Source organism: Anomaloglossus baeobatrachus, chromosome 4 (assembly GCF_048569485.1).
Source record: "Anomaloglossus baeobatrachus isolate aAnoBae1 chromosome 4, aAnoBae1.hap1, whole genome shotgun sequence".
Taxonomy (NCBI): Eukaryota; Metazoa; Chordata; class Amphibia; order Anura; family Aromobatidae; genus Anomaloglossus; species Anomaloglossus baeobatrachus.
Window position 1 is genome coordinate 438,774,951 of NC_134356.1, and position 26,978 is coordinate 438,801,928.

The 26,978-nt window shown below is 44.6% G+C and overlaps 1 protein-coding gene across 1 annotated transcript in view; it reads right to left on the reverse strand.

Annotated features, from left to right (window-relative positions):
* The window catches only part of LOC142302490 (uncharacterized), a 48,072-nt gene that overhangs the window by 13,899 nt on the left and 7,195 nt on the right, over positions 1 to 26,978 (reverse strand). Inside the window, exons 3-5 of the mRNA XM_075343562.1 lie at positions 14,401 to 14,566; positions 12,880 to 12,945; positions 10,368 to 10,502 (exon numbers count right to left, since the gene is read on the reverse strand). Of these exons, the coding sequence (XP_075199677.1) occupies positions 10,368 to 10,502; positions 12,880 to 12,945; positions 14,401 to 14,566 (367 nt within the window). The remainder of the gene's footprint in view (positions 1 to 10,367; positions 10,503 to 12,879; positions 12,946 to 14,400; positions 14,567 to 26,978) is intronic.

Here is a 26,978-nt window from a genome sequence, read left to right on the forward strand (position 1 = left end):
AAAGCTGGGTGCTGAGGGAAAGATGTATGACAGAGCATGGGAAAGCAGGGTGCTGATAAAGGTATTTTAGATCATGGGAAACCTGGGTGCTGTGGGTAAAAGCCAAGTGTCAGCATCATTATCCCGTACCCTAAGTGTTGTGTACATGGAGGGGGGCCCCGGTCCAAAGTTTGCACCAGGGCCCATCAAACTCTAGTTACGCCACTGGTCCTACATCATCTGCACAAAGTCCACCATTGTGCTTCTGTGTACTTCTCTCTGCCCTGCTGAAGGCAGAGCAAAGTGCTGAAATATACAGGTATGGAGAAAGGTCAAAGACCGTATGCACATGTGCACTATAATACTTTGATCTGCCCTCCGCAGGGCAGAGAGAAGTGCGGATGCGCAAGAACGCAATAAAGGACTCTGTGTGGATGACGTAGGACGCATTATCCACACAAATCAAGAAGGAGGACGGCAATTGCAATAAGATAGGAGGCGCTGGACAGAGACCAGTGTTGCCCATCGGACCTGACCGACAGGTGAGCATAATAAAAGCTCTTTTTTACATTCTATAGATCAGCCAGGGCTCTTATACACAGTATTCTAGAATTCTGTATATAAGAGCTCACTGGTGGTGGCCACAGCTCATAAGGAACAAAACTGGTGACCGGTTCCCTTTAATGTCATGTAATGTAAAGAACATTAAAGTTTGTATTTTATCAAATCGATAAAAGTAATGTCCAACTTTAAGAACAACCCTTTAAAACCCTTTTAACGTTTTTAATCATGTCACCATTTTTCTTCATATTTAAAGGGGCAGTCCCATCTCCAAGATCCTATCCCAATATGAAGTAGATGTAATAGGAATATTAGCAAATACCTCCAATTAGAAATGTAGTATAGTTCTCTTGAAAAGCTATGTCACTTGCCTCATGTGCAGGCATGGCAGGAGCTTAGGTATCCATGGTTACGACCACTAACAACTTACTTCTTTATATGCGTGGCCATAACCTTAGTTACCTAAGCTACTGTAAGACCCTGGACATGAGGCAAGTGACATACCTTTTCAGAAGAACTATACTACATTTCTAACTGGAGGTACAGTACCTTGTGAAAGTATTCCTCTCCCTTGAATTTTTCAACCTTTTCCCACATTTCAGGCTTCAAACATAAAGATAAAAATTTTAATGTTATGGTAAAGAATCAACAACAAGTGGGACACAATTGTGAAGTTGAGTAAAATTTATTTTAAACATTTAAAAAAAAATAACAGAAAATTGGGGCGTGCAATATTATTCGTTCCCTTTAAGTTAATACTTTGTAGCGCCACCTTTTGCTGCTATTACAGCTGCAAGTCGCTTGGGGTATGTTTCTATCAGTTTTGCACATTGACAGACTGAAATTCTTGCCCATTCTTCCTTTGCAAATAGCTTGAACTAAGTGAGGTTGGATGGAGAGCGTTTGTGAACAGCAGTTTTCAGCTCTTTCCACAGATTCTCGATTGGATTTAGGTTTGGACTTTGACTTGGCCATTCTAACACCTGGATACGTTTATTTGTGAACCATTCCATTGTAGATTTTGCTTTATGTTTGGGATCATTGTCTTGTTGGAAGACAAATCTCCGTCCCAGTCTCAGGTCTTTTGCAGACTCCAACAGGTTTTCTTCAAGAATGGTCCTGTATTTGATTCCATCGATCTTCCTATCAATTTTAATCATCTTCCCTGTCCCTCAAACCATGATGCCACCACCACCATGTTTGACAGTGGGGATGGTGTGTTCAGGGTGATGAGCTGTTGTTACGGGGGGACCGGCAGATTAGGACCAGGGGGTATATATCCTAATCGCCAGTCGGGGCCCACCATGCTCCAGATGACAAAGGAGCTGCTGGCACCTGAGGGTTAGGCGGAGACTATAGAGCTGGATGGCTCTGAGATAACCCAGAAACTCTGGGAACCGGTCACGTGTGTTGGGACACGTCAGACCGGACGACAACCCGATTAGCATTTTGGTGCACCTAGCGCTACACCAACCACGTGTGCAGGAAACACGTCAGGCCGGGTGGTAACCAGGTAGCGTTGACCGGAAGACCGCCACGAAAGCGCCCTGTCGGCCACGTGTGTAGGACACGTCAGGCCGAGCGGTCCTCCGATTAGCGTTTCTGGCCACCTCTCGCCTGGCCACGTGTGTGTAGGACACGTCAGGCCAGATGGGTACACCAGTAGCGTTGACCGGGAAGCCGAGGAGGATAAGGAACACCCGGTTAACTCCACAGGGGTCCTGGGGTACGCTGTCCGTGCGCGTAGGGGGCACAACCGGACAGGTGGCGCAGCAGGTGCGTTGTCCGTGTGCGTAGGGGGCACAATCGGACAGGTGGCGCAGCAGGTGCGTTGTCCGTGTGCGTAGGGGGCACAATCGGACAGGTGGCGCAGCAGGTGTGTTGTCCGTGTGCGTAGGGGGCACAATCGGACAGGAAGCACAGCAGCCGCAGCCCAGTTAACGCCACTGGGCTGCTATAGCAAGACTATAACGGCAGGAGGGAAGCACGGCGCCTGACCCTGATGTGCCGAGCCACAAATCTTGGCGTGACAGGCACCGTTCGCCTAACCCTACCTACCGCTTCCCAACATAGGCTTATGCCGCAATGAGGCTCTAACATGGAGGTGTGCTCTGACTGAGCAAAAGTGAAGACTGCGCACCTCCATGTTGTCTCCAGCCCCTTTTATAACCTGGGTCCGCCTCAAACCCAGGGTGGAACCACCAAGGTCCAATAGCAGAGTGCCATGTCATCAGTGACGTCACATGTGACCTATCCGGAACCGCCACGTCATTGATGACCTCATGGCAGCCACGCCCCAAACACTTCACCAGTCATCGTCTGACGACCAATACTGAGGTGCCAGATCATAGGGGCGGGCCTCTGCGAGCCAGTCCGGAGTTGCCACGTCATCAGGACACCTGACACCCTCTGCCCTATCAGGACCTGCCACCTCACGGACATACTCAGTGAGGTCCTTACCGGACCTAGCCTCTGATGCACTAAGTGCCTGAGAATGCTCAGTAGCCTGAGCCACAGGCTTAGAAAGCAGACTATCAGTTTGAGCATGCTCAGTAGCCTGAACTGAGGACTTAGTCTCAGACATAACACAAACAGGCTGAGCATGCTCACTATGCAAAACACCGGGCTTAAACTCTGGCTGGGGTAAATCGGCGCACGCATGCGCACTAGCCGCCTCTCCACACTTAGACGTGGTGGAAGGAACAGCCAACTGGACGACCCGAGGCACGGCCAAGAATGGCAGCCGGCGCCTGGGCGCAACAGGAACCGCAGCAGGCTGCTTGCGGCTATGGCGGCGCCGGTACGTAACAGTACCCCCCCCTCTAGCGGCCCTCCCACTCGAATGGTCTATAGTCGCCACAGATACCACTGAGCGACGGGCAGAAGATGGAGACATGCAGTGGGAGCTACAAGACTCGCTCCACCGCGTAATCACCCCAGACGACCAGTCGATATGTGGGGAATGCCGCTTCAACCAAGGAATACCCAGCAGGATATCATCTGCACCCTTAGGGAGAACCAGAAATGAAATGGTCTCCCTATGCCCAGATGACATGGCAAGGGTAATGGGCACTGTCCGCTGGTGAATTACCTTGGGCAACAAGGACCCATCCACCACACGGACTCTCACTGGCCTTGGCATTTGCACCAGCGGGATGGCATGCCACCGGGCAAAAGAGGAGGAGATGAAACTATCCCCAGCACCTGTGTCCACACTTGCCCTTGTGGACCATGTTGACCCCTTAAAGGAAATGGACGCGGGAAACGTCACCCTAATGGATGACGCAGAGTCCAGTCTACTTCCAGCTATGGTCACCAATCGTGGTCGCTTATCCTGACGCTTTGGGCAACGGTTGGCATAATGACCATACTGCCCACAAGCGAAACAGGAAATGCCCTTGCGACTCGAAGACCTAGCAACACCAACCCTAGCGATGTCCATAGGGACAGAGATGTCCTCTAAGGGAGGTGCAGTAGGAGAGACCACTACAGTGGCTGAACAACCCTCTGACCTGCGCTCCAGCTGACGTTCGGAGGTCCGCAGGTCAATGCAGGTAGCCAGAGTCATGAGGCCCTCAAGGGTAGTTGGTACCTCACGCGACACTAATGCGTCCTTCACGTGCGAGGATAATCCCCTCCAGAACAGTGGAATGAGAGTCCTCTCTGACCACCCCAGTTCTGCAGCAAGTGTCCTGAAACTCACAGCATATTGACTTGAGGAGGTACGCCCCTGCTCCAAAGTCAGTAGCTGTAGGGCCGAGTCATGAGTGACCTGAGGCCCCAGGAACACTTGTCGCAAGGACTCCAAAAACTCCTTAGAGTCCTGTACTACGGGGTCATTCCTCTCCCACAATGGTGTAGCCCACTCCAGTGCTCTATCAGAGAGCAAGGAGATTATAAACCCCACCTTCGACCTCTCTGTAGGAAACCGTGCAGCCAACAGCTCTAGATGGACTGAGCACTGGTTCACGAATCCCCTACATGCCTTGCTGTTCCCCGTAAACTTGTTGGGCAGCGAGAGGTGAGGGAGGGTTGGAGTAGGCTTGGTGACTGACACCATTGCAGCCGCTTGAGCCACCACATCATCCATATCAGCAGCAAGAGCAGACTTCTCCAGAGACCTCACTCTGGCATCAAGCTGCAGCATGAACTGACGTAGCTGCTCCATCTCCGCCATGCCAGCCAGACCCTGGCGCAGTCTTACTGTTACGGGGGGACCGGCAGATTAGGACCAGGGGGTAGATATCCTAATCGCCAGTCGGGGCCCACCATGCTCCAGATGACAAAGGAGCTGCTGGCACCTGAGGGTTAGGCGGAGACTATAGAGCTGGATGGCTCTGAGATAACCCAGGAACTCTGGGAACCGGTCACGTGTGTTGGGACACGTCAGACCGGACGACAACCCGATTAGCGTTTTGGTGCACCTAGCGCTACACCAACCACGTGTGCAGGAAACACGTCAGGCCGGGTGGTAACCAGGTAGCGTTGACCGGAAGACCGCCACGAAAGCGCCCTGTCGGCCACGTGTGTAGGACACGTCAGGCCGAGCGGTCCTCCGATTAGCGTTTCTGGCCACCTCTCGCCTGGCCACGTGTGTGTAGGACACGTCAGGCCAGATGGGTACACCAGTAGCGTTGACCGGGAAGCCGAGGAGGATAAGGAACACCCTGTTAACTCCACAGGGGTCCTGGGGTACGCTGTCCGTGCGCGTAGGGGGCACAACCGGACAGGTGGCGCAGCAGGTGCGTTGTCCGTGTGCGTAGGGGGCACAATCGGACAGGTGGCGCAGCAGGTGCGTTGTCCGTGTGCGTAGGGGGCACAATCGGACAGGAAGCACAGCAGGTGCGTTGTCCGTGTGCGTAGGGGGCACAATCGGACAGGTGGCGCAGCAGGTGCGTTGTCCGTGTGCGTAGGGGGCACAATCGGACAGGAAGCACAGCAGCCGCAGCCCAGTTAACGCCACTGGGCTGCTATAGCAAGACTGTAACGGCAGGAGGGAAGCACGGCGCCTGACCCTGATGTGCCGAGCCACAAATCTTGGCGTGACAGGCACCGTTCGCCTAACCCTACCTACCGCTTCCCAACATAGGCTTATGCCACAATGAGGCTCTAACATGGAGGTGTGCTCTGACTGAGCAAAAGTGAAAACTGCGCACCTCCATGTTGTCTCCAGCCCCTTTTATAACCTGGGTCCGCCTCAAACCCAGGGTGGAACCACCAAGGTCCAATAGCAGAGTGCCATGTCATCAGTGACGTCACATGCGACCTATCCGGAACCGCCACGTCATTGATGACCTCATGACAGCCACGCCCCAAACACTTCACCAGTCATCGTCTGACGACCAATACTGAGGTGCCAGATCATAGGGGCGGGCCTCTGCGAGCCAGTCCGGAGTTGCCACGTCATCAGGACACCTGACACCCTCTGCCCTATCAGGACCTGCCACCTCACGGACATGCTCAGTGAGGTCCTTACCGGACCTAGCCTCTGATGCACTAAGTGCCTGAGAATGCTCAGTAGCCTGAGCCACAGGCTTAGAAAGCAGACTATCAGTTTGAGCATGCTCAGTAGCCTGAACTGAGGACTTAGTCTCAGACATAACACAAACAGGCTGAGCATGCTCACTATGCAAAACACCGGGCTTAAACTCTGGCTGGGGTAAATCGGCGCACACATGCGCACTAGCCGCCTCTCCACACTTAGACGTGGTGGAAGGAACAGCCAACTGGACGACCCGAGGCACGGCCAAGAATGGCAGCCGGCGCCTGGGCGCAACAGGAACCGCAGCAGGCTGCTTGCGGCTATGGCGGCGCCGGTTCGTAACAGTTGTGTTGCTTTTACGCCGAACATATCATTTGGCATTGTGCCCAAATAGTTAGATTTTGGTTTAATTTGACCAGAGCACCTTCTTCCACATGTTTGGTGTGTCTCCCAGGTGGCTTGTGGCAAACTTTAAAGGACACTTTTTATAAATATCTTTGATAAATGGCTTTCTCCTTGCCACTCTTCCATAAAGGCAAAATATGTGCAGTGTACGACTGATTGTTATCCTTTGGACAGACTCTCCCACCTCAGCTGTAGATCTCTGCAGTTCATCCAGAGTGATCATGGGCCTCTTGGCTGCATCTCTGATCAGTCTTCTCCTTGTTTGATATGAAAGTTTTGATGGACGGCCAGGTCTTGGTAGATTTGCAGTGGTATGATACTCCTATTTCAATATGATCGCTTGCACAGTGCTCCTTGGAATGTTTAACGTTTTGGAAATCTTTTATAACCAAATCTGGCTTTAAACTTCTCCACAACAGTATCACGGACCTGCCTGTTGTGTTCCTTGGTCTTCATGATGCTATCTGCACTTTAAACAGAACACTGAGACTATCACAGAGCAGGTGCATACGGAGACTAGATTACACACAGGTGGCTTATATTTATCATCATCAGTCATTTAGGACAACATTGGATCATTCAGAGATCCTCAGTGAACTTCTGGAGTGAGTTTGCTGCACTGAAAGTAAAGGGGACAAATAATATTGCACGCCCCACTTTTCAGTTATTTATTTATTTATTTTTTTAAAGTTTAAAATAAGCAATACATTTTGTCCAACTTCAAAATTGTGTCCCACTTGTTGATTTTTCACTATAACATTAAAATTTTTATCTTTATGTTTGAAGCCTGAAATGTGGGAAGAGGTTGAAAAATTCAAGGGAGCCAAATACTTTCGCAAGCCACTGTATTTGCTAATATTATTATTATTATTATTATTATTATTATTACACTTACTATATATTGGGATAGGATCTTGGAGATGGGAATACCCCTTTAAATCCACTTTGTGCTGAGTTTCCTGATTTTTTTAATGGAATTTAGTCTTAAAGAGGGGGTTCACTACTCTGCAATAGTGGCCACATCCCTTTAACACTGATAGGGAAGGCTTTTTCTAAATACCTTGTTCAGCCAATTTTGCCTCTAAGCGGTGCTATTGTGGCCGCTTATCCCCATCATGTGACCCCCGAACTCCATGACCTCTGAGATCCGGTGATGTCAGGTCAACTTCCAGTTGACCTGACATCACCACGGCTGACCCCAGTCTTCCTGAGTGACTGGGCTGTGGGTGGCGTTTCACCGCTCATCACAGCCCAGCATCGATTATGCTTGTGGCGCTCTGCAATGAAGGAGAGAGAAGGGAGATGCTGGGCTGTGATGAGCGGTGATACGCCGCCCATAGCCCAGTCACTTAGGAAGACTGGGGCCAGGCTGGGTGATGTCGGGTCAACTAAAAGTTGAAGTGACATCACCAGATCTCAGAGGTCACGGACCCCAAGGGGTCACTTTATGGAGAAGAGCGGACTGCAATAGCACCGCTCAGAGGCAAAATTGGCTGAACAAGGTATTTATAAAAAGCCTTCTAAGGCCAGTTTTACAGGTAGGTGGCCACTATTGCAGAGTAGGGAACCACCCCTTTAAGCAACAAGTACTGGTTCAGTTACATTTTCTACACTTCAGTTATATGGCGGAAGAAGCGAGATTTAAAGGGAACCAATCACCAGGATTTTCGTATATAATCTAAAGCCAGTGCCATACTGTCACTATCAGGCTGATTCTTTACATACCTGTAATGGTCAGCTCGAATGTTTAGGTTTTGAAATCCAAGAATGTAAAGTTTTTTAAAATCGGCAGCTTCTTGAGTGACAGCAGCTGAGGATCAGATAATATCTGTGGGGGAATTCATAGTTATCCCTTCCCCCTGTTAGAATTAGCATTATTCCATCGATTCACTTTTTCACTAGCAGGACCTTTGTGAGGTCATACCCATGTGACCAGAAGGGGCACGGCCACAGCCAACAGAAAAATGTTGCTTGGTGGTATCAGCTTTGTTTGCTGAGGCCCCGCCCCTTCTGGCCACATGGGTATGACCTCAGCACAGGTCCTGCAAGTGAAAAAGTGAATCGATTGTATAATACTTTTGCTAATTCTAACAGGGGGAGGGGATAAGTATGAATGTTACATAGTTACATAGTTACTTAGGTTGAAAAAAGACCTAGGTCCATCTAGTTCAACCTTCCTCCACCAGTTCTACATTTAGTCACTAAGTCATTTATAACCAACAATGTTTTGTGTACTGAGGAAATCATCCAGCCCTTTTTTAAAAGCTGTTATAGTATCTGCCATTACTACCTCTTGTGGTAGTGTATTCCACAGTCTGACCGAGACTGTCACCCTGTGACGACTATCAGGTCGTCACAGGGTATTGTGCAATCTGACCTCCTGTGCAATATCCACCTCCTCCTTGGTTATGGGACCCAACTATATGGTGTTGCCTACAACAGCTAGGTAAAATCCTAGGTACACTCTGCACCACACCCACCAGACACACCAGTGGACGGCCTGAGTCGAATAGGGTTGCCCACTTGGGAGGGTTGGTAAGGGGAGGTCAGAAGTGTCAGGAGTCAGTCAGAGAAAGGGTGAGTGAAGTGTAGGAGGTAAAGGAGAGAGGAAGTTAGGAGTCGGGCTCCTTGGAAGCAACTAGGTAGCAGACGGTGGTCTGGGCCTAGTAGTAGGAGCTGGACCCCCGGTTGCAGGGGATCGTGAAAAGGGGCACGGAACTGTCGAGGAGGACAGCCGGTGGCCTTGTACCATCACCGGGCTGGGACCAGGGAACGACAGGGTACGTGGACCCTAAGTCAGGGAGTAGCTTCAGGCAACCTGACAATTTACCCGACGAGAACGAAGCCTTCAATATCCACTCCAGAATCGGGGTACTAGCGCAACGAGGGTAATAGGACTTTCCACTAAAACGGTCCAGAAAATCCCAAGCGTGAACCCTGAGAGCAAGCTCCCTCACTTCGCCAGAGTGGGGAGCGGGACCCGACTAGTTCTACACTACCGGACCAACTGACAAGTGAACTTAGTGCCAGAGGAAGGTCATGGATTACCAGGCAACCCCAGTGGGGACGGGACCCAAACTAGCTCCCCTCAGCAGCAGCGGTGTCCAGAACTTTGGTTTACCAAGTTGTCAGTGTCAGCTTCGACTGAGTGAGTACACAACTGACCCTTCCACCCCTCAACGGCATTTCTGAACCCCATCACCGAGTCCCGGGGCATCCACCCTACCCGCGGAGGGTTGCAACACCTGGCTGCCCCTGTCATCATCCCAGGTACTCCCCAACGGCAGCGGTGGTACTCCAACCTTACCACACACCACGGGTGGCGTCACGAACTGTAGATACACCATTCCCTGTAAATATCCCCTTCATTTGAGTGGTCGCACGACCCCCGAGTCCGGACGCCCCTCGAACCACCGCAGATCTGGATCCAAGCAGCCCAGCTGCTGACACGGGGGGCGGCACATGAATACTCCCCCAGATATTACCTGATCCTCAGCTGCTGTCACTCAAGAATTTGACGATTTTATAAACTTTACTTTTTTGGATTTCAAAACCAAATCATCCGAGCTCACCACTAGTGGTATGTATAGAATCAGCCTGGTAGTGCCAGTATAGCACTGGCTTTAGGTTATATACGAAAATCCTGGTGATTGGTTCCCTTTAAGTAAATTTGCACATAAAAAAAATCACCGTTCTATGAATGTGGATATTTACGTCAAACTATTGTTATATGTAGGCTGTATTTTAACATATCAAGGCAAGGGGCATTAGCTGTGCCACAGAACTTTCCACTCAACAACTAATTTGTGGCCGTATGTATGAATCTGGCTTTGGTCACTATGTAAACTTGAATTTGAAAACATGAGAAGACTATAAGCAAATACAAGGATGTCGTTGGAAAAGCCTTTGTGATTGCTACTATGGTAAATATGAAATGTACCTGTGTACTTTCCTCTGTTTGCTTCTTTTGTCCATTCCCACCTTTTTTAGGAAGTCCTGCTTTATGCTTTGAAACAGATTTTTCTGCCTTTGAATTTGGTCCCTGAATGTTGTCGTACTTGTTATTTTCCGAAAACTGTAGAACAATTTTTTTTTATTAAATTTATAATATTATTTTTGATTAGTAAACTTGTCCAAAAATGAACATAAATAATATAATAAAATGTGTGATCCCTAACCACAAAGTGCTGAGGAATGTAATCATACATAATGAATCTGTTATTTTTTTAAGTCAGTTTTCTCTAAAAGAAGACTGTTGCTATTGAAAAACAGAAAAAAAAAAAATAGTGGTATTACTTATACTTTAATTATGTGTTATGTGATCCTGTAGGTCCAGACACTGAGACCCCCATGGCTTCAACAACTATGGTGTCACTGTTCTTGAGAGTAGGGGGAATCATAATACACCGTGTGCAGAATTATTAGGCAAGTTGTATTTTAGAGGATTTTTTTTATTATTGATCAACAACTATGTTCTCAATCAACCCAAAAGACTCATAAATATCAAAGCTTAATATTTTTGGAAGTTGGAGTGGGGCTTTATTAGATTTGGCTATCTTAGGAGGATATCGGTTTGTGCACGTAACTATTACTGTGCACAATTATTAGGCAACTTAATAAAAACCAAATATATTCTCATCTCACGTGTTTATTTTCACCAGGTAAATCAATATAACTGCACAAAATTTAGAAATAAATATTTCTGACATGCAAAAACAAAACCCAAAAAAATTAGTGACCAATATTTCTTTATGATGACACTCAACAGCCTACCATCCATAGATTCTGTCAGTTGCTTGATCTGTTTACGATCAACATTGCGTGCAGCAGCCACCACAGCCTCCCAGACACTGTTCCGAGAGGTGTACTGTTTTCCCTCCCTGTAGATCTCACATTTTATGAGGGACCACGAGTTCTCTATGGGGTTCAGATCAGGTGAACAAGGGGGCCATGTCATTACTTTTTCATCTTTTAGACCTTTACAGGCCAGCCACGCTGTGGAGTAGTTGGATGCATGTGATGGAGCATTGTCTTCCATGAAAACCATGTTTTTCTTGAACGATAACGACTTCTTCTTGTACCACTGCTTGAAGAAGTTGTCTACCAGAAACTGGCAGTAGGTCTGGGAGTTGAGCTTCACTCCATCCTCAATCCGAAAAGGTCCCACAAGTTCATCTTTGATGATACCAGCCCATACCAGTACCCCACCTCCACCTTGCTGGCGTCTGAGTCGGAGTGGAGCTCTCTGCCCTTTACTGATCCAGTCTCTGGCCCATCCATCTGGCCCATCAAGAGTCACTCTCATTTCATCAATCCATAAAACCTTTGAAAAATCAGTCTTAAGATATTTCTTGGCCCAATCTTGACGTTTTATCTTATGTTCTTTGTTCAAAGGTGGTCATTTTTCAGCCTTCCTTACCTTAGCCATGTCCATGAGTATGGCACACCTTGTGCTTTTTGATATTCCAGTAACGTTGCAGCTCTGAAATATGGCCAAACTGGTGGCAAATGGCATCTTGGCAGCTTCACACTTGATTTTCCTCAAGTCATGGGCAGTTATTTGCGCCTTTTTTGCCCAACACGCTTCTTGCGACCTTGTTGGCTATTTGCCATGAAACGCTTGATTGTTCGGTGATCACGATTCAAAAGTTTGGCAACTTCAAGACTGCTGCATCCCTCTGCAAGACATCTCACAATTTTGGACTTTTCAGAACCCATAAAATCTCTCTTCTGACCCATTTTGCCAAAGGAAAGGAAGTTGCCTAATAATTAAGCACACCTTATATAGGGTGTTGATGTCATTACACCACACCCCTCCTCATTACAAAGATGCACATCACCTGAACCTGATTTACTTAATTTTTGCCTAATAATTCTGCACACAGTGTAGCTTATTTAGCTTTTACAAGACACAGCACCACCTACACTATATGTGTAGTTTCTGCAAGTTAAAGACGTTTCGCTACAGACAAAGTACTGTATTAGGTAAAAGTCAAGAAAACTTTGGTCTCCATCAAGCAAATGGCCTCTTTAGGTAACCATGCACATTACATGAACTTACACTGAACGAACTCAACACAGCAGAGTTGGGAGGCGATCTACAGTATATCACAAAAGTGAGTACACCCCACACATTTTTTGTAAATATTTAAAAAATTTTATTATATATTTTCATGGGACAAAACTGGAGATATGACACTTTGATACAATGTAAAGCAGTCAGTGTACAGCTTGTATAACAGTGTACATTTGGTGTGCCCTCTAAATAACTCAATACACAGCCATTAATGTCTAAACCACTGGCAACAAAAGTGAGTACATCCCTAAGGGAAAATGGCAAAATTGTGCCCAATTAGCAATTTTCCCTCTCTGGTGTCATGTGACTCATTAGTGTTTCAAAGTTTCATGGGTGAATGGGGTGCAAGTTTGTTAAATTTGGTGTTATCACTTACACATCTTTCATACTGGGTCACTGGAAGTTCAACATGGCATTTTAAGGCACAGAATTCTCTCAGGATCTGATAAAATGAATTGTTGATCTACATAAAGATGGCCTAAGCTATAAGAAGATTGCCAACACCCTGAAACTGAGCTACAGCACAGTGGCCAAGACCATACAGTGGTTTAACAAGGCAGGTTCCAATCAGAACAGGCCTCGTCATGGTCAACCAAAGAGATTGAGTGCATGTGCTCAGTGTCATATCTAGAGGTTGCCTTTTCAAAATAGATGTATGCGTCCTGCCAGAATTGCTGTAGAAGTTAAAAGGGTGGGAGATAAGACTGTCAAGGCTCAGACCATACGCCACACATTGTATCAAATTGGTCTGCATGGCTGGTGTCCAAGAAGGAAACCTCTTCTAAAGTGGATGCAAAAGGAAGACCACAGTTTACTGAAGACAGGCAGACTAAGGACATGGATTACTGGAACCATGTCATGTGGTCTGATGAGACCAAGATAAACTCATTTGGTTCAGATGGTGTCAAGCGTGTGTGGCAGCAACCAGGTGAGGAGTATAAAGCCAAGTGTGTCTTGTCTACAGTGAAGTATGGTGATGGGAGTGTCATGGTTTGAGGCAGCATGAGTACTGCCAGCTGTGGGGAGCAACAGTTCATTGAGGGAACCATGAATGCCCACATGTACTGTGACATACTGATGCAGACCATGATCCCCTCTCTTCATAAACATGGCCACAGGGCAGTATTTCAACATGAAATACACCTTCAAGATGACCACTGTCTTGCTAAAAAAAACTAAGGCTAAAGTTGCTGGACTGGCCAAGCATGTCTCCGGACCTAAACCCTATTGAGCATCTGTGGGGCATCCTCAAACAGAAGGTGGAGGAGCGCAAGGTCTTTAACATCCACCAGCTCTGTGATGTCATCATGGAGGATGGAAGAGGATCCAGTGGCTACTGTCATGCTCTGGTGATCTACATGTCCGAGAGAGTTAAGGCAGTGCTTGATCACAATGGTGACCACACAAAATATTGACACTTTGGGTACAATTTAACCGTTTTCTCCTAGGAGTGTACTTATTTTTGTTGCCAGTGTTTTAGACATTAATAGCTGTCTGTTGAATTATTTAGAGCGCACATCAAATTTACACTATTATACTCGTACAAGCTGGAAACTGACTACTTTTCATTGTATCAAAGTGTTAAATCTTCAATGTTGTCTCATGAAAAGATATAATAAAATATTTATAAAAATGAGAGGGGTGTACTCACTTTTGTGATATACTGTATATGGTGGTATCACAACACTCCCAGAATGGCATATGTCAAGAGAAAGAAGGGTTGGTCGTGGTGGATTTCAAAATTATTTTTTGTTCCATCTCCTCATGTGCAGGCATAAGAAGTCAGGAGAAATCGGTCAGTTCACAATAATGGTACAGTCAACTTAAGTGAAAACACCATTGTAATGTATAGTTAAGAGGAAAGGGAAACAGGTTTTATATTGTTTTGATAACATACCTTAATATAATATTGTGACAGCTTCTCTCCAAAAGGCTCAATGGGTGTACTTTGGTAATAGGATATCAGAGCAGGTAAACTTTCATGGCAATAACAATCCCCCGATACTACCAACTCTCCATTTGACAACTGGTTAATAACAAAATGTCGGCATCTGTCTCTACCCCTGTAAGAAAGAAAAAAATCAATGTATTTTATCCTCTAAGTATAGAATCCTTATCTACAAATATTTTCCAGATGAGCATTTACAATTCTCCCAGTTTGTTCATAACAATCAATTATTGGCAGTATGTGACCGTTAAAACAAATAAAACTTACTAAACGATTTTGTGGCCTCCTTAGCGCTCTATTAGACCATGGTTCACCTTTATTGATACCTATTTCCCCCTTCCAGGGTTCATGGCAAGAGCTGCTTAAACGGAGGCTTCATCAAAACCAGGATCTTTTGGACGCCTAATCCCTCCACTAACCCGCGGCTGGATCAGGCTTACAGGAATCCGTCTCCCTGGAAGGATCTCAAGGATTTCACGGATAATCCTCCTGACAGCGGAACAATACACTCATGTCTAACACCATGGTTGTGCGAGGGCTGCACAACCACTCTAGGTGAGCAGTTTTAATTACCGGTCTCACCGTTACTCTTGTCCTGAGACTCTTCACATGCGCTCCCTGTTTTGACTTTTTTCATCCACTTTTACTGAGTCGGATTTCTTTAGAGCAGCTGAGATACTCTGCTGCGCAATGCCGTGTTTTTCGGATTATAAACATTTGGGAGGAAAATGAGGGGTGCATCTTAAAATCCGAATATAGCTTACCGGGAGGTGGAGAATTGGCGCGGGGTTCCTTATTTGTGGGCTGTCGGGTGCCTCCCTGTGCGAGGGGCTCTCTCTGCAGCTGGCTGTCTTTACGGGCGGCCGGGTGCCTCTCTGTGTGGGCGGCCGGCTGCCTCTCCGTGCAGGCGACCGGATGGCTGGCTGCCTCACTGTGCGGCGGTTGGCTGACCATGCGGACTGTAATGGCTGTAGTGGCAGCAGAAGCTACGGTGTCTGTGTGGTGGGTGTCCCAGATCCTCTGACTTCAAATGATGGCGCCCGGAATCAGTGCGTGTGCAGATGGCTCTCTTGGCTGAGAACACCATCTGCGCATGTGCCACTCCTGGCGCCATTTCTTTGAAGCCCGGACCACCAACAGAGCATCTGGGACACCCGCCGCACAGGCCTGCTCTACACAGCCACTTCAGCTTCCGCTGCCAGCACAGACCCCACCAGCACTGCCCCTGCCTCCTGTGACTCTATACCACCACCGCTGTCGCTGCCCCTCCGGACAAACAACACCGGAGTATAAGATGGAAACCATTTTTTTACCTATTTTTGTCTCTAAATTTGGTGTGCGCCTTAAAATCTGGTGCGTCTTATAAAACAAAAAATACGGAAATTCTGAAACTGGATCTACATGGTAGCTCGTATATGCAGGAAAAACACTTATGGTAAAAAATATGTATTCAGTGCCTTGCGAAAGTATTCGGCTCCCTTGAATTTGTCAACCTTTTCCCACATTTCAGGCTTCAAACATAAAAATAAAAATGTTATTGTTATGGTGAAGAAACAACAACAAGTGGGACACAATTGTGAAGTTGAAAGAAATTTATTGCTTATTTTAAACTTTTAAAAAAAATAAATTACTGAAAAGTGGGGCGTGCAATATTATTCTTCCCCTTTAAGTTAATACTTTGTAGCGCAACCTTTTGCTGCGATTACAGCTGCAAGTCGCTTGAGGTATGTCTCTATCAGTTTTGCACATCGAGAGACTGAAATTCTTGCCCATTCTTCCTTTGCAAATAGCTCGAGCTTAGTGAAGTTGGATGGAGAGCGTTTGTGAACAGCAGTTTTCAGCTCTTTCCACAGATTCTCGATTGGTATCAGGTCTGGACTTTGATTTGGCCATTCTAACACCTGGATACGTTTATTTGTGAACCATTCCACTGTAGATTTTGCTTTATGTTTGGGATCATTGTCTTGTTGGAAGACAAATCTCCGTCCCAGTCTCAGGTCTTTTGCAGACTCCAACAGGTTTTCTTCAAGAATGGTCCTGTATTTAGCTCCATCCATCTTCCCATCAATTTTAACCATCTTCCTTGTCCCTGCTGAAGAAAAGCAGGCCCAAACCATGATGCTGCCACCACCATGCTGAATACTTTCGCAAGGCACTGTAGTTCTTGTTAAACGTGAAATCCTTTGATATTCACTACAATGAGTTCGAACGAGGAGAAGTAAAATAAGGTTCTGTGCAAATTTGTATCAAAGCGTTTGTTGTTACATTTTCAGGCTACAGTATGCTCTGTTTTGACTATCTTTCTCATCTTTCTGAGGAAGTAAGCAGGAGGACTCTGCTTATAATTTATGAAGAATGGGAACAACACAGGCTAAGGTAAATTTTACTTGTTTGGCACCATGGTCCAGTCATCTTTTATAAAATAACATAATACACTAAAGCTGTATAAGCTAGTTACCATCAAGTATATGTTTGTGCACAGATATAAAGTGCTATTGTGTGTATGGTGTGTGTAGGGGGAGGGGGTGACTGTTGGATGAAGGGATCAGGTTTTGAGGAAAATTATCGAAGAGGGATAAATATAAAAGACTTAAATTAGGAAATGTGATAGGCCACCCTAAAAGTTTTCATAGTAAGCTGTATGACGCGCCCTCGGGGTCTGTGGGTTACCCGTCACCGGGACGCGGTGCTTCTACTGGGTCGCCGCGGTGGCCTTACCTTGTTTTGTGACCCCGGCGGGGTCAGTAAAGCTGAGGATGGAGATGATGGGGGTAGTTGTTCATGATGTCACCTGTGGTGTGTGGCCAATTATTAGCCGCCGCGGTGGGACTTCTCTCTTCTGGGGCGGATGGTAACGCAGCTCGGGTGTCACAGCTCTCCATAGGCAGAGTTTGGCCCCAGGGAAGATGATAGGCGTAGTAGTCTATGGCGCCATAGACTGCATGGGCCTCAGCCGATCCTGGATAGTTCAGAAGCCAGAACCGGTACTGTGGATTGTGAGCCCTTCCTCCTTGCGCTGTGTTTGATGGATAAAATTTAATCCAGCTCACCCTCGCCTGACATCCAAATGCTGAGCACGGAAACCGGTCCTGCCACGGCCGTTCAAACATCCAAATGAAAAATATATATTCCGGCGCCAAGCAATGGATACATTTTTATTTTCTTTAGAAGTGCAATACAAACATAAAGGCAGTGATACCAGCGAGGTACCATGTTCTCCTGCATCTCACATTTTCCCTGTCTGTGACTGTTCTGTGTGAGTGTATGTGTGTTTTAACTCCCCAGTTTGTAGCTCCACCCCCCAGGTGCTGACCAGTGAGTGGAAAGTCACGTTTCCATGACGGCCACCTCTAGCCCAGTCCTAGTGGTTGGCTAGTAAGTATGTTGTATGTTGTATGTAATGTGATAAACACCGGTGAATAACCTCCTCCCTACCCAGAATGACTACCGCACCTTAAATGAGGTGCCGTACCCTGTGGGGACTGAAGCCTCAGGGGTGCCACATGTATACTGTAGATAATGAAAATTACTCTGCTGGCACATGTTGAGTTGCCAATGAGTGCATGATACCAGCACAATATTAAAATTCTTATGTAGATGCATTGTAGCAGAACTAGTGAAAATACCGGCTGATGAGGCGCTCCCGATACCTCTAGTGGTACCTGTAGGTACCTGTAGGTGTATGCTTAGAAGGAACCTGTTATCAGGTTCCTTATAAGCATACATCTAAACAAGTCAGATACACAACAGGTTTTCTGTCCTGAAAATCCACAATATATTACTGTACGTTCATTGTGGATGAGAATTTTACAAAGTCTCGTCACCCTGGAGAATGTTAGTAGCAGTAATTGACAGCACTGCATTTGACATCTACAGTTTGCAAATTTATGCTGTGAATGTTTACCCTTATTTTTACCTTTTGTGCTGCAAAGGATAATATATGAATATATGCCTTAAATCTCCAGTAATTACCCAGCAAAATCCACTCAAATTGGTGCGTATTTTGCCAATTTGCAAATAAGTTGCCTGAAGACAGACAGTAAAGGGGGCTTTACATGCTGTGATATCGGTATCGATATCGCTAGCGAGCGTACCTGCCCCCGTCGGTTGTGCGTCACAGGCAAATCGCTGACTGTGGCGCACAACATCGCTTACACCCGTCACACGGACTTACCTTCCCTGCGACGACGCTGTGGCCGGCGATCTGTCTCCTTTGTAAGGGGGCGGTTCTTGCGGCGTCACATCAACGTCACACGGCAGCCGTCCAATAGCAGAGGTGGGGAGAAGATGAGGGGCCCGGAACATGACGCGCACCTCCTTCCTTCCTCATTGCCGGTGGACGTAGGTAAGGAGATGTTCGTTGTTCCTGCGGTGTCAAACATAGCAATGTGTGATGCCACAGAAACGATGAACAACCTGCGGCATGTCCCACCAACGATATTATGAAAAGGAGCGACATGTCAACGATCAACGATTTTTTGATGTTTTTGCGACCGTTGATTGTCGCTCCTTGATGTCAAACGCTGCGATGTCGCTAACAACGCCGGATGTGCGTCACTAACGACGTGACCCCAATGATATATCGTTAGCGATGTCACAGCGTGTAAAGCCCTCTTAAGACTATGTTCACGTGTGTTTTTACAGTTTTTTTTCTTTGTGTGTTTTTTTGTGTGTTTACAGTATCAGCAAAGTAAATTAGACTTCAAAAATTTAATTCAGAAGCTGTGTTTTTTTTTCCCTTAAGTTTTTTGAGCTGCCGGGCGTTTGTTTGTTTTTTAATCGGCAGCAGGTCATTTCTTTCAGCAGTTTTGTACTGTTTTTCCTTTAGTTGAAAGGATATGACAAAAAGCAAGTAAAAATAAACTGCCCCTCCACACACACATTTTTCCTGTCATTAGTTTGGATAACCTGCAGCTAAAATGGTACATGTGAATAAACCCTGGTTTTCGGAGAATGTAAATAAATTACCATAGAAATGATAAATTCCTGCAGCTCCAGCACCAATATTCCAGAAGCCCCTTGTGGCTCTACCTTGTGTTAGAGCTGCAAATTAAATAATGACCAGCAGGGACATTGGAGCATAGCATTAAAGAAAGAGGGGATTTAGCAGGGTAGTTTGAGGGACATATGTTTTGTTTTTCCCATTGCCATTTTTCTGCTTTTTGTGAGGTAGGATGTGCAAAAACACAGCAATTCTGCCAATATTTTCTATTATTTGACTGTTGCAGTGTTGTTACTGGAATATTTCAGGATTGGGGGCCACACTTTGAATATCCTTGGGCCACAATATGTCTAATACTAGCCCCGGTTGCATTAGTGCTCCTGGTGTCGGGAAGCTACATTTCATTAATGGTATCAGGAATTCACAGATATACTGCTCTATATTGAAAGAGAAGATGCTCCCATCACTCCATGCCCTTGGTAGACGTGCACTGTTCCAACATGATAATGATCCAAAACACACATCTGTTGCATTTCTGAAGAACAATGTGAAAGTGATTCAGTAGCTAAGGAGGATATCTCCTGATCTGAACCCAATCCAACAACTGTGGGGAAATCTGAAGAGACAAGTTATTATGTCTCTGCCTCCAGCATCCAGGCTCCAAAAGAGGTCGTCCTTGAAGAATGGAAAAATATAGATGTTACAATATGTGTTCAACTTTTTCATTCCATGCCTAACAGACTTTCTGACGGGGTCATACAGAATGCTAGATGTAGTTCTTTTCGATGAGGGGTGTATATATTTTTTGACTCAACTAATTTGAGTAAGGGTGGCTTTACATGCTGCGATATCCGGCCCGATATCGCTAGCATGACACCCGCCCCCATCGTTTGTGCGCAACGGGCATATTGCTGCCTGTCGCGCACAATATCGCGCACCCCCGTCACACATAGTTACCTGTCCTTCAACGTCGCTGTGACCGGCGAACCGCCTCCTTTCTAAGGGGGCGGTCCGTTCGGCGTCACAGTGACGTCACTAAGCGGCCGCCCAATGTAAGCGGAGGGGTGGAGATGAGCGGGACGTAACATCCCGCCAATCTCCTTCCTTCCGCATTGTGGCCGGATTCAGGTAAGGAGATGTTCCTCGTTCCTGCGGCGTCACATGTAGCGATTTGTGCTGCCGCAGGAACGAGGAACAACTTCGCCCCTGCGACAGTAGCGATAACTGGCAGCGGACCCCCATGTCAACGAGGAGAGATTTTGGACGTTTTTGCAACGATCCAAAATCGCTCCTAGGAGTCACACGCTATGACATCGCTACAGCGGCCGGATGTGCGTCACAAAATCCGTGACCCCAATGAGATCGCTGTAGCGAAATCGTAGTGTGTAAAGCCCGCTTAAGGCTATGTGCCCACGTTGTGTTTTTATGTGCAGAAAATCTGCACATAAAAACACAAGTTTTGGCAAGAAAAAAAGAGTCTATTTTTTATTGCATTTGCATGTTTTTTTTTCCATGTTTCTTTTTGTACATTTTTTAGTCATGGTGATGGCAGGGGTTCAGGCGCCGTACCTCCTCGGTCGCCGCTGAGTCACAGGCTGATCTTACAGCCTGGACCCGACTCTCGCTGCCATGAGTAGTGCCCGCATCGCTCCCAGCAGTTTAACCCCCTATATGTTGCAGTCAGTGCAATCGTAGCATTCGTGATCACAGGGACCCGATCGCTGCCATAGTAATCATGGGTCGTCACCATGACGACCCCGGGTTACCGAAGTACGGATCGCCTCACAGACCAGGGCACCTACATCACCAGAGTTCCCTGCAACAAGGTCCCACAGTAAAGACCGCGAGGCTTAGGTGCAGGGAACCCAAGGTGATGTCACAAGGTGAACCGAGTTCATGATGGCGGATCTGTAGGAGACCCAGGTGATCTGCTGGCATAAACTTGTCACGTCACCGGAGATCCCTGCAGCAAGGTCCTGCGGTAAAGACCACGAGATAAGGAAATGGCTGCAGGGAACCCCACCGACATAAAAAAAGCACATAAAAACGCACAAAAGAGAAACTTGTGCATTACACATGCGTTTTTCCTGCGTTTTTCACTGACTCCATTGAAGTCAATTGGTGAAAAAAGCAGGAAAAAAACGCAGGATCAATTGGCATGTTGCTTCTTTTTTCAGCAGCAAAAACTGCAAGGAAAAAAGAAGCAACTGTGCACAAGTCAGGATTCTCATAAATTTTGTTGGGATGCTTTTTCCTTGCTTTCATTGATTTAAAGAAACAAGGAAAAAAGGATAAAAAAAAGCATGAATAAAACATGAAAAAAGCAACGTGGGCACAAGGGCAAAACTGAAGCTTTTGTAATGAAAGTTAGATTTATTAACCTTACTTTCATATTATGGGTTAAAAAGAGTTCTGTGAAACTCAGTATCGTCAAAATTTGGGCAATTGTTCTTGAGTTCAGTGAGATATTGATTAAAATCTTACTTTTCAAAGGGAATGTACATATTAATACTGAGCACTGTATATACTGTATATGTACTGCATAGGTAATGTCACCTTCTATGTCTATAATGTCTCTAGGGTATAGGCGATATTATTATATTGGGAGGAATGCTTCTTAGACTGGTAAGGTGGCCTCTCCATTGAGGCGCCAGCTAGGTAGTGAGGCACAGATGGGGAAGCTGTTTTCATAGAGGTGATCGTATGCTCATGACAGCCTGAGTGTCTCCTCCATCACTGATATTATCATTCTCCAAACCATTAGCAACTGAGAACAGAATTATATTAGAGTAATCCTGAGAGAGCAGGAAGTTTGCAAGAAAAAAAACAAGCAGGAAAATTGCATAGAAATCACATTACATATAACATCAATTTAAAATGTGTTGAAGTTAAAGCATTTACTGAAATGCTTTCCAAGGATATAACAATATCCAGCTCTGGCAAAAATTAAGAGACCACTGCAACATTTTCAGTTTTTCAGATTTTTCTCTTTATAGGTATATTTTTGAGTAAAATGTAAATTGTTCTTTTTAATCTATAAAGTACTGACAACACGTCTCCGAATTTCCAACCAATAAATTTTGTATTTATTTTCTGAAAATAAGAAATAGTCAAAATAACAAAACAATGCATTGCTTTCAGACCTCAAATAATGCAAAAAAAAAATCAAGTTCATAATCATTTAGAAACAACAATACTAATAATGTTTTAACTCAGGAAGAGTTCACAAATCAATATTTTGTGGAATAACCATGATTTTTAATCACAGCTTTCATGCGTCTTGGCCTGTTTTCCACCAGTCTTTCACACTGCTTTTGGGTGAACTTATGCCACTCCTAGTGCAAAAATGTAGATCAAAGTGGAGAAGGAGAAGGGGTTAAACCCGCGCAATCCGCCAGATAAATTCAGAGGAGATGTTGATAATTCAGAACATTCTTTTATTCCATGGGTCTACGCGTTTCAAGGTCTGTGACCTCTTCTTCAGGACCAGTAAATCAACACTACATGTACATACAAATGAAGCTCTTTTATACCTGTGGTAACCACAAAGTACCGCCTCCCGGCACTTTGAAAAAAGTCAGAAGGGAAAGAAAAAAAAAAAATAAATCTGCATGCATGATACAGCGTTTTTCACAGATATCATATACTTTGTAGAATGCTATTATACTGGTCATAAAAACAATTTATATGAGAAATACACATTCATAAAATGGAAAATTATAAAATAAAAAGAAAAGGAAAGAAAAAAAGTCAAAAATCAGGACACGAACTCCAAGAAAGTTGCCCATAAGGTAGCCTTTGATTTTTGTGGTGTACGCCACCAGTAGTTCTCAAAAATCTGTGTATCCCTAAAGTTATGTTCACAAGGTTGTGATATATGTGTACAATTAAATAAAACATATGTTTAATAAATATATTAAAAACATTTCAATATAGAAAAAATGATAAAGGAAAGAGATGAAATAAAATGATAATAAAAATGCATAATTTTCTGTGAACTTTTTATACAGAATAAAAATTCTTTCACCCAGGAGTACAAAGTGATGTGTATATAAATATATGTGAATAAAAATTTATAATATAATGTGTGCTATATTCTTTGTTTGTGTGTTAAAGAGGATGTGATATTTACTTTTTCTTTTTCAAAGAGGATCATAGTATCAACGAGCTTAAGGTTATTAGCGGGCATAAGCGTGGGAAAAAATATATATATGTGTGCGCATGCTCTTGACCCTACCATGAGGACACATAGTACAGCGGTACGGAGTAGATGCCAGAACTGGGACCGTGGGAATAAAATCTAAGGCGCCTGGGCCAGGGATATAGCTGGTTCAAGGTGGCTGTGTATGCAGTTATTTAAATTCTGAAGAGCGACATATAAATTAATAGATTTAAAAACATAATATAAACAGTTGTTTCTCTAAAAAATATATATATATATATACATAGAGCCTATAAAAAGGGGACAATAATAAAAGGAGTCAGACTGAATAAAAACTCCCAAATGGCACAACAGATCAATAAAACAGGTCAGTTACTTCATTAAGTCCAGTTGGTTTCAATGTATCCAATCTATAAATCCAAAAAGTCTCTTTTTTATTTAAAACCTCTATTCTATTAGGAGTATCAATAGGGATTTGTTCAATTGGTGTTATAATGATGTCTGCCTTTTTTCCATGTACCAAAGTGCAATGTCGGGACAATCCATGTAAGAGGAACCCTTTCTTGATGTTATGTCTATGGGAATTTAATCTGTTATGTAGGGGCTGTCTAGTCCTTCCTACATATTTTTTACCGCATGCACAATCAATGAGATACACCACAAAATCAGAATGGCATGTGAGATGTCCCTTGATCGTATATTTATCTGGTTCCTCAGCTGTACCAAAAGTCTTTCTTTTGTGTGCAATGGATGTACAGCATAGACAATTTTTGCTGTAGCATTTTGAGACCCCAATAGAGCGTTCCTCTTCTTTAGAATTAATAGGAACTCTCAACCTACTGGGTCAAGGGACATCTCACATGCCATTCTGATTTTGTGGTGTATCTCATTGATTGTGCATGCGGTAAAAAATATGTAGGAAGGACTAGACAGCCCCTACATAACAGATTAAATTCCCATAGACATAACATCAAGAAAGGGTTCCTCTTACGTGGATTGTCCCGACATTGCACTTTGGTACATGGAAAAAAGGCAGACATCATTATAACACCAATTGAACAAATCCCTATTGATACTCCTAATAGAATAGAGGTTTTAAATAAAAAAGAGACTTTTTGGATTTATAGATTGGATACATTGAAACCAACTGGACTTAATGAAGTAACTGACCTGTTTTATTGATCTGTTGTGCCATTTGGGAGTTTTTATTCAGTCTGACTCCTTTTATTATTGTCCCCTTTTTATAGGCTCTATGTATATATATATATTTTTTAGAGAAACAACTGTTTATATTATGTTTTTATATCTATTAATTTATATGTTGCTCTTCAGAATTTAAATAACTGCATACACAGCCACCTTGAACCAGCTATATCCCTGGCCCAGGCGCCTTAGATTTTATTCCCACAGTCCCAGTTCTGGCATCTACTCCGTACCGCTGTACTATGTGTCCTCATGGTAGGGTCAAGAGCATGCGCACACATATATATATTTTTTCCCACGCTTATGCCCGCTAATAACCTTAAGCTCGTTGATACTATGATCCTCTTTGAAAAAGAAAAAGTAAATATCACATCCTCTTTAACACACAAACAAAGAATATAGCACACATTATATTATAAATTTTTATTCACATATATTTATATACACATCACTTTGTACTCCTGGGTGAAAGAATTTTTATTCTGTATAAAAAGTTCACAGAAAATTATGCATTTTTATTATCATTTTATTTCATCTCTTTCCTTTATCATTTTTTCTATATTGAAATGTTTTTAATATATTTATTAAACATATGTTTTGTTTAATTGTACGCATATATCACAACCTTGTGAACATAACTTTAGGGATACACAGATTTTTGAGAACTACTGGTGGCGTACACCACAAAAATCAAAGGCTACCTTATGGGCAACTTTCTTGGAGTTCGTGTCCTGATTTTTGACTTTTTTTCTTTCCTTTTCTTTTTATTTTATAATTTTCCATTTTATGAATGTGTATTTCTCATATAAATTGTTTTTATGACCAGTATAATAGCATTCTACAAAGTATATGATATCTGTGAAAAACGCTGTATCATGCATGCAGATTTTTTTTTTTTCTTTCCCTTCTGACTTTTTTCAAAGTGCCGGGAGGCGGTACTTTGTGGTTACCACAGGTATAAAAGAGCTTCATTTGTATGTACATGTAGTGTTGATTTACTGGTCCTGAAGAAGAGGTCACAGACCTTGAAACGCGTAGACCCATGGAATAAAAGAATGTTCTGAATTATCAACATCTCCTCTGAATTTATCTGGCGGATTGCGCGGGTTTAACCCCTTCTCCTTCTCCACTTTGATCTGCAAACACGTGGGGCCGCTGCAGCCGCCATTATCTGATGCTATCTATGGTGGTTGTGACCTCTCACAACCTGAATCGGTGAGTGTATTTTGATATATGCTAAACCGTATGTGTAATCTGGTAAAACCCTATCAGCGCTTCTCTTTTCTAGTTTCCATAGTGCAAAAATGTAAGCAGTTCTTTTTCCTCTTGATTACATTCCAGAGGTTTTCAATGGGGCTCAGGTCTGGAGATTGGGCTGGACATGACAGGGTTTTGATTGACCTAGCTGTGGCATGGCTCATTGTCCTGCTGGAAAAAACAGTCCTCAGAGTTGGGGAACATTGCCTGAGCAAAAGGAAGCAACTGTTTTTCTAGGATAACCTTGTATGCGGCTTGATTCATACGTCCTTTGCAAAGTTTAATCTGCCCAATTCCAGTCTTGCTGAAGCATCCACAGATCATCACCGATCCTCCACCAAATTTCACAGTGGATGCAAGTCACTGTGGCTTGTACGCCTCTCCAGATCTCAGTCTAACCATTAGACGACCAGGTGTTGAGCAAAGCTGAAAGTTAGACTCATCAGAGAAGATTACCTTACTCCAGTCCAATATGGTCCAATCCCTATGGACTTTGACAAACTTCAGCCGGGCTCTCCTGTGCTTCTCATTGATGAAAGGCTTTTTTTTCTAGCTTTACCTGACTTGAGCCCTGCCACTAGGAGCTTGTTACAGACTGTTTTTGCCATGCACTTCACCCCAGCTGCCACTTGCCATTCCTTTTGTAGGTCACTTAATGTCATCCTGCGGCTGCTGAGTGACATTCGAATAAGATGACGGTCATCCCGGTCAGTGGGGAGTCGCTTTCGCCCTCTGCCGGTCTGTACTCTGGTTGGAATTCAACTGACACTGGAATGGAACGGCTGTTTGTTGAGAAGCTGATTTTTATAAAAATGTGCAGTGCTCTCTTAATTTTTGCTACCGCTGTATATAATATATATTTCCTTATTTTATGTTAGCTAGTAGCTAGAAAAAAAAAATAAAAATGGATAGCTCTCAAAAGATATAACAACACAATTGAGACACAGGGTATGTGTCCACAAT